General features: G+C 54.6%; 1 protein-coding gene across 1 annotated transcript in view; it reads left to right on the top strand.

Moving 5' to 3' along the window:
- QARS1 (glutaminyl-tRNA synthetase 1) overlaps positions 1 to 15111 on the top strand; it is a 284740-nt gene that overhangs the window by 114564 nt on the left and 155065 nt on the right. Inside the window, exon 8 of the mRNA XM_078661809.1 lies at positions 14331 to 14402. Coding sequence (XP_078517935.1) covers positions 14331 to 14402 — 72 coding nt within the window. The remainder of the gene's footprint in view (positions 1 to 14330; positions 14403 to 15111) is intronic.

Genomic DNA, 15111 nt, shown 5'->3' with positions numbered 1-15111 from the left:
CAGGTCGGCCCCTAGACACTCCTCCGACATCGCTGATCTCATCAAAACACTGGACCTTGATCTAACCATTCTGACTGAAACTTGGTTAACTGAATCTTCTACACCTATCATGGATATTCTAGTTCCACCCAACTACCACATCATTAGACTTGACAGGTCCAGCAAGACAGGCGGTGGAATCGCATGTATTTATAGGAGCAACCTCTCAGTTACTAGAGTCATCTCCCCCCCCACTTACCTCCTGCAAATACATTTGCCTCGATGTCATCAGCGAGAGCAAACCTGTATGCTCTCTACATGTCATCTACCACCCACCTGGGGACAACCTCATCTTCACTCAACAAATCATGGACACAATCTCAACCTATTCCGAACTGCAAAACACTCAAATTTTTCTTGGTGACTTCGATCTCCATTGGAACGATCACAATGACGCAGTGGTAAATAGTCTCAAAACTACCTCAATGCTCTTGACCTCACCCAAATCTGCAACAGCCCGACCCACGATAAAGGCTCTATCCTCGACCTTATCATCTCCAAAGAGAACTCTACCCAGCTTGGGTCAATCCAACCCTGTGACTGGTCAGACCACCACATTATCACATTCTTCATCAATGAAAAAGTTCAACTTAACCCGGTTCAAACCACCAAATCCAAGGTCTGGAAAAGGGACCTGATGAAACTCAACCCAAAGTCTTTACCTTCCCACAGCTGCAATCTCCTCCTTCCCCCTACCGGCACTCTTGACGTTCAATCTTTGACCGACCACTACCTCAACTCTATGACTTCAATAATCAATGAGGCCGCCCCCTTGCAATTGAAAAGAGTCTCCACTAAGAACTCCAACCCATGGTACGATGGTAGACTCAACGAAGATAGACGAGCCATGCGAATGGCAGAGCGCACCTGGAGATCAGCCCCTTCGGCACTGCACCTTAAAACTCTGAAGAAAAAGAGAAATGCCTACTTCAGGAAAATCAAGCGCACAAAATCAGATTTCTTCAGCCTCCAGCTTGACCAAGCAAAAAACCGGCCAAGAAAACTGTTTGAACTAATCAAAACACAATCCAAGGAACAACCCCAACAATCACATAGCACAATAGGCGATATACCATCCTGTGAAGACTTCTCTGCTTTCTTTAATCTAAAGACTGATAACATAAGGAGCGATCTCCTCAATGACGTAAGCCTTTACTCCAACCCCCACAGTATAACACCCACTGAACCAAAAAACAATGCTGCATGGTCATCCTTTGACACCTACTCAGAAGAAACAATTGTCAAACTGCTCAGCACATTGAAACCCTCTAATCACCTCACAGACCCCCTTCCTGCCAATGCCGTAAAGGACTTCATCCCATTACTCCTCCCACTCTGGACCAAAATTATTAACAGTTCACTTCAACAAGGACTCATCCCCGACTCCCTCAAAATTGGACAAGTTACACCTATACTCAAGAAACCAACAGCTGACCTAAACAATTACCGTCCTATTACCAATATTCCCACCCTTGCAAAACTGTTGGAAAAATGCTTACAACTCCAATTGACAAAACACGTTGATCAGTTTGACCTCCTCAACCCTCATCAATCAGGCTTCCAAGCAGGGCACAGTACTGCAACTGCTATGACCCACATAATTGATGACGCACTCCAAATCCTAGATCAAAACGATACCTGCCTCCTCATCCTTCTTGACCTCTCCTCAGCATTTGAAACTGTCAAACACGAGAACTTACTCGAGCTGTTACACACCAGAATGGGTCTATCTGGGACTGTTCTCAAATGGTTCACCTCCTTTCTGCATAACAGGTCTCAGAAATTCAAGAGCAACAACTTGATGTCCCCACCAGTGCCTGTAACATTAGGCGTCCCACAAGGATCTTCTCTATCCCCAACATTGTTCAATCTGGTCATGGAACCTCTCACCACCTTGTTACAAGCATCTAATGTACACTTTCACATGTACGCCGACGACACCCAACTATATCTCAAATTACAATCCCCCCAAAGACATCAAACTTCTGAACTCAACGCTCAAACACCCAATCATGGCTTGCCGATAATCACCTCAAACTCAATGCTCTGAAAACGGAGTTCCTTCTGATCTCACCTCCCGCGAAAATCTCCACCACTCAAAACTTGGCTTAAGCACCTAACTGCACTCAATGTCCAACCTACCATCGTGGACTCTGCGAAATCCTTAGGCATTACACTTGACGCCAACCTCAACATGCAGCAGCATATCAGCAAGGCAACTAAGGGAGCTAATTTCCAAACCAATACCCTGAGGAAACTTAAACCCTTCCTCCCAGCCAAGGGCTTCCAAACTGCAGTACAAGCCCTAGTCATTCCTCGCTTAGAGGGAGTCCGCAAAGGGCGACGCTACCGTAGTCTATCTACAACTGCACCCCTGAGAGCCTCTTTGAACGCTGCAGCGAGACTCATCACTGGATCAAAAAAACACTCACATATTTCCCCTGACCTAAAATCCTTGAACTGGCTACCTTTTGAAGCCAGAATACATCTGAAAATTGCCTGCATGACGCACAGAGCTGTACACCACAACTCACCCGGCTACCTCACTCAGAAGCTGACAATATCTGGTGGCTCAAGAGCCACTAGAAGCACAAAGAATCTTCTTCTGAAACCTCGTAGATTCCGGAAGGAAAACATATAAACGCTCCTTTTCAGGAATGGCACCCAGGATCTGGAACTCACTCCCTCCAGAAACCAGACTTATCTACTCCACTACATTCTTTAAGAAAGAAGTAAAAGCTTATCCTCATGACTAAATTCACCTGAACTTGTACTTTGGATCTATTTGAGACTCTGCACCTATCTGCACTATTGTTTGTCTGAGTGTCGAGTTGTATCATTGGTTTTAGTTGATTATTATGCTCCCCCCATGTACCTACCCTATTTTGCTATTCATTTTTTACCTGCAACTATTCTTTGCTCAAAAGTCTGTTAATCACTCCCTTGTTTCCTTACCCCCTGTTTTTGTAAAGCGCTCTGATATCTGCAAAGATCTTGTTCGCGCTATATAAAACTTTCAAAATAAAATTTTTTTTTAAAAATCTGGGCCCAGGCCCCGTCGTTGGTACGGTATCTGGGCCCAGGCCCCGTCGTTGGTACGGTATCTGGGCCCAGGCCCCGTCGTTGGTACGGTATCTGGGCCCAGGCCCCGTCGTTGGTACGGTATCTGGGCCCAGGCCCCGTCGTTGGTACGGTATCTGGGCCCAGGCCCCGTCGTTGGTACGGTATCTGGGCCCAGGCCCCGTCGTTGGTACGGTATCTGGCCACAGGCCCCGTCGTTGGTACGGTATCTGGCCACAGGCCCCGTCGTTGGTACGGTATCTGGCCACAGGCCCCGTCGTTGGTACGGTATCTGGCCACAGGCCCCGTCGTTGGTACGGTATCTGGCCACAGGCCCCGTCGTTGGTACGGTATCTGGCCACAGGCCCCGTCGTTGGTACGGTATCTGGCCACACGCCCCGTCGTTGGTACGGTATCTGGCCACACGCCCCGTCGTTGGTACGGTATCTGGCCACACGCCCCGTCGTTGGTACGGTATCTGGGCACAGGCCCCGTCGTTGGTACGGTATCTGGGCACAGGCCCCGTCGTTTGTACTGTATCTGGGCACAGGCCCCGTCGTTGGTACGGTGTCTGGGCACACGCCCCTCGTTGGTACAGTGTCTGGGCCCAGGCCCGTCCTTGGTACTGTATCTGGGCATGTTCCATCATTGGTGCCACATAAGAGCATGTTTTAAAAAACGTGGGCATGCCCAGCCATCGGTGCAGTATCCGCTTTGCCTCCTGCAGGGCGGTGACAGCGCTTTTATCGGCTTCAAGGTGCTGCGCTGTCTGAGCGCACACCTGAGTGGATACAGCACACTTGGTTCTCGGGCACTTACTGCCTCGAGCAGATTACAGCCGAGGCCCTCACCTTTCGTATCCGAAGGAGCGAGCGCCCTGATAAACCGGCACACTGGAAGCAGCGCCTAGAGAACGTAAACACAAGGCGCTATTCGAGACACTTGCTGGAAAATCAAAGCTGAACACAGCCAGTGCCGTGGAACTGGACCAGGCTGCGGGCAGGCTGCCAGCACCTCCTGGCACGGTGCTAGGGCCTGCTGTGGAGGCACCGGCCTCGGGAACGGATGCCCGGGGGACGCATAGTGTGCATCGCAGCCGCGCCATGTGATTTACGGCTCCTGGTGCCAAGCATTGCCTAGTGTTGTTGGCAGGACCAGGTTTCTCGAGCTCCAGGCCGCTATAGGGATCTGCCAGGGGCGCTTCAGGAGGGTACTGTCACCAGCGTGGGGGGCTCCAGCCTGGAGGTACTGGGGATCTTGGCTCATTTAGTATCAAAGTCCTTTAAAAATTGTTTGACAAATCTGGCCGTGGACCTCGCCGCTCTGGGCACTTACTGAGAACGGCAACATGCGCACTTTTACCGTAATGGATGCCATTCCTGTGCCCAGCTTCTCGCCTATTCTTTCCACATTTTATAAATTGCCATCCTGGCAACCAAGGTCACCGGGGCGCTATACACAGCATAACCCCATATAAAAGAATGTTCCAGAACTGTCAAAGTTTCGATTACATACTTAAACCGGAGGACATGGAGGCACTGGCACACGTGCCCTCCGTGGTGCCCAGCATGGCACCTCCGAGGAAGCGGGCCCACAGCATGCAGGCGAATCTAGGCTGAAATCCGGGCTGTATCTGTGACAGTCTGGGGGCTCACAGTGTGCGCCTTGACGTCAGTGAGTATCAGGCCCCGTGCGTTTTGGGGTGCCCCCCATCCCTCTCCAGTGGCCCCATGTGTGGCTGGCCTTGAACTGGGCAGTTGTTTGGGGTTCCCCACCCCTCTCCAGGCTGTCCTGTGGCCCCATGTCTGGTTGGCCCTGGACCGGGCAGTTGTTTGGGGTCCCCACCCCGCTGTAGGCTGTCCTCTGGCCCCATGTCTGGCTGGCCCTGAGCCGGGCAGTTGTTTGGGGTTCCCGCACTAAAAGCCTCTCTCCCGAGGAGCGGTATAGCAGGGTCTTGTTTATAGTGCAGCGTAGTCCTCTTTCTGTTTGGTGCTTAGAAAATTTGGTGATCCCTCACTCGGGCAGAAACCGATGCTGAGCGGAAGTCAATCAATCATAACAGTTGTAAAGCGCACTACTCACCCGTGAGGGTCTCAAGGCGCTGGGGGAGGGGTGCTGCTACTGCTCGAATAGCTAGGTCTTGAGTAGCCTCCTGAAGATAAGTGGGTCTTTCGTGGGAGGATGGGGAGGGTGTTCCAGGTTTTGGCGGCGAGGAGGGAGAACGATCTGCCGCCGGTGGTTGCTCTTCGGATGTGGGGGACGGTGGCGAATGCGAGGTCAGGGGAGCTGGCAGTTAGGGGTGTAGAAAGTGAGTCGTCTGAGGTATGCTGGTCCGGTGTTGTGGAGTGCTTTGTGTACGTGGGTGAGGAGCTTGAAGGTGATCCTCTTTTTGACGGGAAGCCAGTGCAGGTCTTTCAGGTGGGGTGTGATGTGGCTGTGGCGAGGGATGTCGAGGATCAAGCGTGCGGAGGCGTTCTGTATGCGTTGTAGTCGTTTCAGGAGTTTGGCCGAGGCTCCTACGTAGAGGCCATTTCTGTAGTCTAGTCTGCTGCTGACGAGGCCCAGGGTGACCGTTCTCTTGTTTTGGTGGGGATCCACCTGTAGATCTTGCTGGGCATGCGGAGGGTGTTGAAGCAGGAGGACGAGACGGCGTTGACTTGCTTGGTCATGGAGAGTGTGGAGTCGAGGATAAACCCTAGGTTGCGTGCGTGGTCAGTGGGTGTTGGTGCTGCTCCCAGTGCGGTCCGCCAGGAGTCGTTCCATGCCGAGGGGGTGGAGCCGAGGATGAGGACTTCCGTCTTGTTGGAGTTCAGCTTCAGACGGCTGTTCTTCATTCACTCTGCGATGGCCTTCATTCCTTCCTGGAGGTTGGCTTTGGCGGTGTGGGGGTCCTTGGTGAGGGAGAGGATCAGCTGAGTGTCGTCGGTGTAAGAGAGGATGTTGAGGTCGTGCAGTCGGGCGACGTGAGCGAGTGTTGCCATGTAGACGTTGAACAATGTCTGGCTGAGGGATGATCCTTGGGGTACGCCGCAGATTATCTCGGTGGCTGTGGATCAGAAAGGGGGGAGGCGGACCCTCTGGGTTCTGCCGGAGAGGAAGGAGGTAGTGCAGTCCAGGGCTTTGTTTCGGATCCCTGGGTCGTGAAGGCGTGTGCGTAGGGTGCGGTGGCAGACCGCGTCGGAGGTGGCTGACCGGTCCAGGAGGATGAGGGCTGCTGTTTCGCCGCTGTCCAGTAGGGTCCTGATATCATCGGTATCAGCGATGAGGGAAGTTTCGGTGCTGTGGTTGCTGCGGAACCCGGACTGGGACGGGTCCAGGATGCGGTTCTCCTCAAAGGGTCCCCTCTACGGGGCATCAGATTGGACGGGCCAAACCTACTGCCCTTGACCCGTCTGAGGAGGAGCTGCGGTTTATAACGGCAGAGGCTGCCTGTGGCTCCAGAATACCAGGTTTAAATCCTGGCGCCTGAGCACAGCACGATCCTGAACAGATCACTTGATTGCATCGAGCCGCCTCATTCTCTAGTGATGTCTGGGGGGGGGAGGTCAGATGCCCCAGACCCGAATATGCAAGCATTCGTGAACCCCTGCTGCCCCCAGAGCTCGGGGTCTGCTACCGTGCACGTGTCGGTGGCGTCCCTGGCGGGCAGCCTCGCCACTCCAACCGGACACTGTTTGAAGTGCGACTTACAGACTACACTTGCACCCAGGGGTTTCTTGGCGCTGTGACAATCTGGAAGGAAAGGAGAGGGAGCCTAGGCTAGTCAAAATCCTGCTGAAACAGCCAGGCCTTCGCAAGCTTCCTTTCCCGTGTGTTCGACCAACTGTGGCGCAGCTGGCAGCAAAGACTACAGCTCCCAGAAGGCCGCTCGCTCCCAAATCTAAAGACTGTGCTAATCCCGGCTTCCCCTTTTGGACTATCGCCTTCGTCCACCGCTTCGTTTTGTGACAAAGTAGGGAGCGCTTAGAAAACGTCGTGCGCTGTAAAAAAAAAAAAAAAAAAAAAAAAAAAAAAAACTCCCAGTAAATGTATTTTGAAACCCGATTCGTGGCGTGTTCGTGTAGTGTTAAAATGTTTGGCAACTGTTTCCGCTAGGATCGGAGGTGTAGTGTTTATTAAGTCGGGTGCTAAGAGCTAAAAGACCCAAGAACGAATCCAGCTTCATCCGTTTTCTTTGAAATCATTGTGTGATCCTGGACAAATGACTGATTCCCCAAAGCCATAATTTGATCCTGAGACTGGGTTAATCACCAGCTTCCACCACTTTAAAATGGACTCCTGCACTTTCACTCATGTCCACTACTTGTTTTCAGGCTGGGCAGGAAGTATCTGCCCACCTGTGCCAGCCTTTAGTGGCCCTCGGAGGGCGGGGCTGCGGTTTCCATTGCCCCCGCCCGGGACACGCCGGCCGGCCCATGGTTATCCCCTTGGGACCCTTGTCCTAGACGGCAGCTCAGTCCTGGAAAGTCGAGGCGGCGTGTGCCTTTTCATCTCACTGATAGCGCCTTTTATCTCACTGATTGCGCCACGAATGCGCCAGCGTGGCCTTGAACATATCACTCATTAACCCGCCGGAGTAGAAATGTACTCAAACCCTCAAAACCGGTTCTACTTTCCATCTGGGGCTAGGTCTCTGCTGTACTCATCCAGGGTGCATGCGTTTCCTCAGTTTGGATGAATCTACCTTGGTGGGTTGTGCGCCAGCTGCTGCTGGTGCCCAAGCGTAAGCTGTAGGTCCCAGCTTCGATGTGTATGCCCTGGTGGGTTGTGCGCCAGCTGCTGCTGGTACCCAAGGGTATGCCCAGATGTGAGTCCCGTGCGCTCCATGCCACTGGAGTCAAGCTATCCTGGCTGATGAGGGGTGAAATCCCGAAACCGGTCCTAGGATTCTTGTTTCCAGTCCAGGGAGGGCCTGGCTTGGCAGGTCGGGCTGGACTGTTCCCATTGGGCGCAGGGTCAAGACTGATTTGTATATGGCTGGGTTCAAACTGGAATGGCATGGTGAGCAAAAAACCGATGGATTTAGGGCCAGATCTCTGTACTGGGGTGAACGTAGGACATTGTTCTGCATTCTGTCCATCTATTGTTCTTGTTGTATTTGTCACCCCGAGTTTGCAGGGTAGGCCCAGACGTGAGTCCCGTGCTCTCCATGCCACTGCAGTCAAGCTATCCTGGCTGATGAGGGGTGAAATCCCGAAATCGGTCCTAGGATGCTTGTTTCCAGTCCAGGGAGGACCTGGCTTGGCAGTTCTGGCTGGACTCTTCCCATGAGGCATAAGGGTCAAGGCTGATTTGCATATGGCTAGGTTCCAAGTGGAATGGCATGCTGAGCAAAAAGACGATGGATTTAGGGCCAGATCTCTGTACTGGGTGAATGTATGACACTGTTCTGCATTCTGTCCATCAATTGTTTGTGCGCTGGTACCCAAGTGTAAGCTGTTGTCCCAGCTTCGATGTATATACCTCGGCGGGTTGTGCACCAGCTGCTGCTGGAGCCCAAGTGTAAGCTGTATGTCCCAGCTTCGATGTATATGTATATACCTCTGTGGGTTGTGCACCTGCTGGTGCCGAAGTGTGCACTGTAGATCCCAGGTTCGATTCCCTAGAGCGTAGAGATCCATCCACCACGGGGCAGGTTTCAATATCTCTCAAACAGCTCCTCTATTAATACCTCAGCTAACTTGGGATGCATGCTTCTAACTGATTTGAACTCCAGCAGAGACGTTTTAAGGCCTGGGCATGGTGGGCACTGGCCAGTGCCAGGTAAATCATTGCCAGGTCTGTCTGGCCAGGACTTTGGGACACCCGGGTCACCACCGGTCTCACGCCCTCCATGGCAGGAGGTGCATTGCCAGGGTGTGAGGAGAAGGGGCTGAGGGGAGGCGCTCTTTGCCTAGGTTGCCTGGTCCATTGGACCCTGGGTGGAGGGGCGCTCTTCCGTGCCCGGTGGGACATCGCCTGGTCTCTGGCGGCCTGGGTCCATTGGAGCTCAGGCGCCTGTTGTCTTCAGGCCCTTCCCAGGCCGGGGGGAGGTTACCTGATCTCTGGACTCTTGACTGGCACAGCGTCAGTGGGTCCCCAGGCTACCCTGTGCCACGTTTGGGCCGAGGGAATCCTGGCAGCTCGTAGGTGGGTGTTTCTATCTAGGCCCTTCTGTGCCAGGTCGATGATCTCCTGGTCTGTGTGGGGCCTGAGCTGTGGGCAGCTTGGCTGTCTCCTCGTCTCCGGTGCCCCCTCCCCCTGTGCCAGGTACTAGTACCCACAGTGCCCCGTCTGTGGGGACGTGGTGTATGAAAATCTCCGCGTGCCCACTGACCCCAGGCCCCCTCTGTGCCAGGTTCTATAGGGGTCCAGGGTGAGGGTAAACCTGGTGGCTGTGCTGTAGAGAACCGTGCCCTTTCAGTGGGGTCCGGGCAGCCCTGGTGCCCGGCCATTGTCAGACATTTCTTTCGCTTCTACTTCATTGCGTGGTCTGTCGCGTCCTGTGCTTGGGGCCGTCCTGTCCGACCTCTTTGCCCGCTGCAGACAGAACATTGCCTGGTTTATGGGGGCTCTGGGCTGAGGGAACCCTGCCCGCCGCTGGTCCTAACATGCTTCTGTGCCAATGAGTTCCCTGCCCTCTCAGTGGGAGCCTAGAACGAGCGAAGACATGGTGCCCGCTGGTCTCCAGGCTCCCATATGCCGGGGAGTTCGTTGCCCTGTCTGTGGGACCCTGTCCTGTGGGTAGCGCCGGTGCCCGGGGGTTCGTTGCCCTGTACTGTGGGATGCCCCGTGCCCGCTGGTGCCAGGGGGGTTCGTTGCCCTGTACTGTGGGAAGCCCTGGTGCCCACTGGCCTCCAGGCCCCTGGTGCCAGAGTGGTTCGTTGCCCTGTCTGTGAGACCCTGTACTGTGGGAAGCCCCGGTGCCCGCTGGCCTCCAGTCCCCTGGTGCCCGGTCTGTGGTGTGCCCGCTGGCCTCCAGGCCCCTGGTGCCATGGGGTTCATTGCCCTGTCCTGTGGGATGCCCCGGTGCCCGCTGCCTCCAGCCCCCTGGGCCCCTGCCCTGTGGGATGCCCCGGTGCCCGCTGCCTCCAGCCCCCTGGGCCCCTGCCCTGTGGGATGCCCCGGTGCCCGCTGCCTCCAGCCCCCTGGGCCCCTGTCCTGTGGGATGCCCCGGTGCCCGCTGCCTCCAGCCCCCTGGGCCCCTGCCCTGTGGGATGCCCCGGTGTCCGTCGGCCTCCAGTCCCCTGGTGCCCTGTCCTGTGGGATGCCCCGGTGCCCGCTGCCTCCAGTCCCATGGTGCCCTGCCTGTGGGATGCCCCGGTGCCCGCTGGCCTCCAGTCCCCTGGTTCCCTGTCCTGTGGGAGGCCCCGGTGCCCGCTGCCTCCAGTCCCCTGGTGCCCTGTCCTGTGGGATGCCCCGGTGCCCGCTGCCTCCAGCCCCCTGGTGCCCTGTCCTGTGGGATGCCCCGGTGCCCGCTGCCTCCAGTCCCCTGGTGCCCTGTCTGTGGGATGCCCCGGTGCCCGCTGGCCTCCAGCCCCCTGGGCCCCTGTCCTGTGGGATGCCCCGGTGCCCGCTGCCTCCAGCCCCCTGGTGCCCTGTCTGTGGGATGCCCCGGTGCCCGCTGGCCTCCAGCCCCCTGGTGCCCTGTCTGTGGGTAGCCCCGGTGCCCGCTGGCCTCCAGTCCCCTGGTGCCCTGTCCTGTGGGATGCCCCGGTGCCCGCTGGCCTCCAATCCCCTGGTGCCCTGTCCTGTGGGATGCCCCGGTGCCCGCAGCCTCCAGCCCCCTGGTGCCCTGTCCTGTGGGATGCCCCGGTGCCCGCTGCCTCCAGTCCCCTGGTGCCCTGTCTGTGGGATGCCCCGGTTCCTGCTGGCCTCCAGTCCCCTGGTGCCCTGTCCTGTGGGATGCCCCGGTGCCCGCTGCCTCCAGTCCCCTGGTGCCCTGTCCTGTGGGATGCCCCGGTGCCCGCTGCCTCCAGTCCCCTGGTGCCCTGTCCTGTGGGATGCCCCGGTGCCCGCTGCCTCCAGTCCCCTGGTGCCCTGTCTGTGGGATGCCCCGGTGCCCGCTGGCCTCCAGTCCCCTGGTGCCCTGTCCTGTGGGATGCCCCGGTGCCCGCTGCCTCCAGCCCCCTGGTGCCCTGTCCTGTGGGATGCCCCGGTGCCCGCTGCCTCCAGTCCCCTGGTGCCCTGTCTGTGGGATGCCCCGGTGCCTGCTGGCCTCCAGCCCCCTGGGCCCCTGTCCTGTGGGATGCCCCGGTGCCCGCTGCCTCCAGCCCCCTGGTGCACTGTTTGTGGGATGCCCCGGTGCCCGCTGGCCTCCAGCCCCCTGGTGCCCTGTCTGTGGGTAGCCCCGGTGCCCGCTGCCTCCAGCCCCCTGGTGCCCTGTCTGTGGGGTGCCCGCTGGCCTCCAGCCCCATGGTGCCCTGTCTGTGGGTAGCCCCGGTGCCCGCTGGCCCCCAGGCTCGCTGTCGTGGCGCTGAAGAAAGGGCCTCTGTGCGCACAGGCCCGGCCTGTTCCTTCTGCCCTGATGCTGCTATTAACGGGGCTGCGGTGGAAGCGAGAGAAGGGCCATGTTTAGGAAACCGCCGCGGGAGGCTCCGTGTTTGTGGGCTGGAGCAGCCGTGGCGCAGGGGATGGAAGGGACTGTGGGCCGGTGGTGGCTGGGGCGGGGTCAGTCACTAGCAGCCGTGGCCGGGTGTGGAAGGGTCTGGATGTCCGTGCTGGCTGGGGCCGTGTCAGTTGACTATCCCGTCTGTCTAGGTGGAGTTTCCCACTTGTCCTGTCACTTCCGGCTGGTCACCACTCTGGAATTTCCAAGTCACTAGAAATCTTGTATTACTGGAGACCCCTGTAGCGGGATTTTTTTATTCAAACGGTACTAATGTTTTTTAATCGACCTCGCAAGGCTGGTGGGTTGAGTTGGCCCCACGGACGTTTGCGCACAGACTTCAGATGAACCATATCTGTCCTTCAGGCGCATTAACCCTCTCGTGCTCGGTTATAAGAGCCAGTCTGCCGAGGTCTCCGCGAGGGAGGGGTTCGTGTGCTCTAGGAACCGATAAACCAATTGGTTTTGATATTTGTGTGATCCTGGCGCAGACGTCACGTGACCAAGAACAAGTCCTGGGTCCATTTCTTACGTCTAAAGTCGCCGAGTCGGTCAAGCGCCTGCTGCAGCGATCTGCGCCAATTCTTGGGCCCAAATGCTAGAGCGCAGACGCTCATCCGTGTGAGGTCGATACAACGAGGCCCTATGAGTTGGCTAGAACACTCCCCTTCAAGGGACAGCCGCTCGGTTCTGGGTATGTAGCGCCCACGTGGAGCGCTCCCTGCAGCGGGTGAACCCTTGCACTACCCCCGGTGCCCATAATAAACCGCATCACTCGGTTGGAGGCATTCAAACCGAAGCACATTCAACTCCTGGCCTCTCAGCTGAGACTAACAAAACGAATGGCAGTTTCTGCCAATTGTGAAGGTTTGGGGGACCGTATGGTAGGAATTGAAAATAGTGCATGTAGATACTACAGCGTGGAAAGGATGCACGGATGGGGTGAGACGCGTCTCTTGATAGTCAGCGCAGAGGTTTAGATTCTAGGCGCATGGCGGGACCACCCTGCGCGTACATCACGGACTTAACGCCAATTTTCTTAGCTGTATGCTTTTTCTTATTCTCTTGTAACACACTGTTTGCTCCTCTTACATTTTGTTTGCTTTCGATACTTGCACAAGTGCCACCATTGCCTATGTAACTTTTGTTCTTGTGCTTGAGTGTCCTCCATTTATTGCAGTATTATACCTCTACTTGTACTTGGTACGCTTTTGTAACTTGCACACTTGTCACTTTTTCCTCCTGTAATGCACCGTTTGCTGCCTCTTGTGTTTTGTTTGCTCACAATTGTCACTATTGCCTCGTGGAACGTAACGTTTGCTTTTGCAATTTGTTCACTTGTCATTTTCTCCTCATGTATCATTACTGTTCCTATTGTGAAGCGCTCTGACACCTTCGGGTAAAGTCCGCGCTGTATAAAAACGCAGAAATAAGTAAATAAATTCATACCCTAGGTATATATACATCGTTCGTGCAACGCGTTTACTAGGACTACGTTTGAGACCCGAGAGAGAATTTATGTGGGGATAGCGCCACCAAGCGGCTGGGATTGGTACTCCTGCCACCGCTCAGTATTGCAGGATGGGGTTGGTGTTAGCGAGAGCCCCTCCCGCTCTCTGCACCCCGTTCTGATCAGTAGTCTCAGCCCCCCTCCTGCCTGCGTATTTCCACTTTGTCTTATGTATGCCTGTACACCACATCTGTGCCACACCCCAGTGTGCACCCGCCCTCCAGCGTCAGCCCCCAGTTACTGCATCTCTGCCGTGCCTCGCGCCCATCTCCTGCCAGTCTGGTGCTGTATTCTGTGTACTCTGCCATGCCCAGCTGCGTGCCCCTGCCAGCTCGTATCCTGCATAACCCCTCCCTCGAGCCTCCCAGGCATGCCCCCCCCTTCCTGGGGGCACCAGCCTTCATGCTGCCTGCACCCACAGCATGTCCACGTCACACTCTGTGCCCGCGCATCCGCCTTGTACCTGCACCGCCCCTGCCAACCCTCTGCTTGCACCCCCTGTGAAGTCACCTGTTTACTTATACTTCACGTTTACTGAGAATTTGTGACTGTTTCCTTCACCCGGGCCAGTTTTTTTATTTTTGTGTATTTATATTTCCAGTCCCACTGTTCTCGTTAAACTGTCACAGGAGCAGTCCGCCCCGAGTCCCAGGCAGACAACTTTTACATTCGGTGTCATTTATTACGGAGGTGAAAAAACACGATCCTATTAGTAAAAACAGATTAATTTGCTTTTGTTTAATTTAGAGCTTAGACAAGTATTAATTTAGTATTCACTTAATTGAAAACATTTAAAATGAAAGTGGGGATGCCTTGTGAAATAGTTGGAAGTAATACCAGGTTATTACTTTAAATTGGAATCTATTTAAAATGAAAGATGTGCAGATTTCAAGAAAATTTGAAAGGCCTTAAGATTGAGTTTTACATGTGGCGTAATGGTGGGAGCTGGTGGGAAAGCTTCAAGACAAGTAATGTGTTACGCGTCAATTAGAATGGTACACTTGATTATAAACCATTTTTTTTGCTTCTGCTTTACCGTGTACATGCCAATAAAAAAATGTATTAAAGAAAATACTTATTTTCAAGTCGGTCTTAGCAGTGTGACTCAACCTCTGCGGCTCACTCTTTCTGCAGGTGAAGTGAAGCTGCAGACCGCGTCCCTGATGGAGCAGCTGAGAGGCGAAGCGCTGAAGTTTCACAAACCAGGTGAGTTCAGTTTCCTCTTTCTTATTCTCTCTGGTTCAGCGTCTTGGTTCCTAGAAATTATTCTAGTGCCGCCAGGGCAAGTGCTTTCAGGGTCTCGTCATATCGCAGAGCGGTTCTGGTTTCCAAATCTTTTAAATTGATAAGGTCACCAGTATCAGAAAGGATGCAGAGACATATATTGGGAGACACTGAATAGATGCTGATGTGGGATGAGGTATTTGCCTATTAAAAGCAGCCCTGCAAAGTCTCTTGACTCCCAAAGCTTCTGTGTGAACATGTGTTGTGTCTGTAAGAAAGGACTTCCTTTTAGATGGAAGACTATTTTAAAGCATAGAACCATTCACCGCATGCCTGCGCCCTCCTCGAAGTGCACACTAGAAGTGTGATTTTTAGAGTCTTCTAAAACACAAACCAAGTGCTCGAGGCATAGGAGCTGTAGATCATATCTTTAGCATAGATCACCTTCTGGTGTTGGGCTCGTATGTTTTCACTTTGTTTTTCTTCGAAAAAGTGTTTGTAGTCACGGGATAGTGCGTATGGGCATCAACTCCATCCCCAGATTGTTTTTTTCCGCCATCGGGTTCGGATGTGTATTGCTGTGCTCCGGTTCGGTGGTATCTTCGTACCTTCTCGATGCGCAATCCTTACCATTCAAATGTATTGTTTTCGATCGCTGCTTCCCTTACGACGCGCATCGTAAAATCCAACA

Source organism: Lissotriton helveticus, chromosome 9, assembly GCF_964261635.1.
Source record: "Lissotriton helveticus chromosome 9, aLisHel1.1, whole genome shotgun sequence".
Lineage (NCBI taxonomy): Eukaryota > Metazoa > Chordata > Amphibia > Caudata > Salamandridae > Lissotriton > Lissotriton helveticus.
This window is presented reverse-complemented; position numbering and strand designations above follow the sequence as displayed.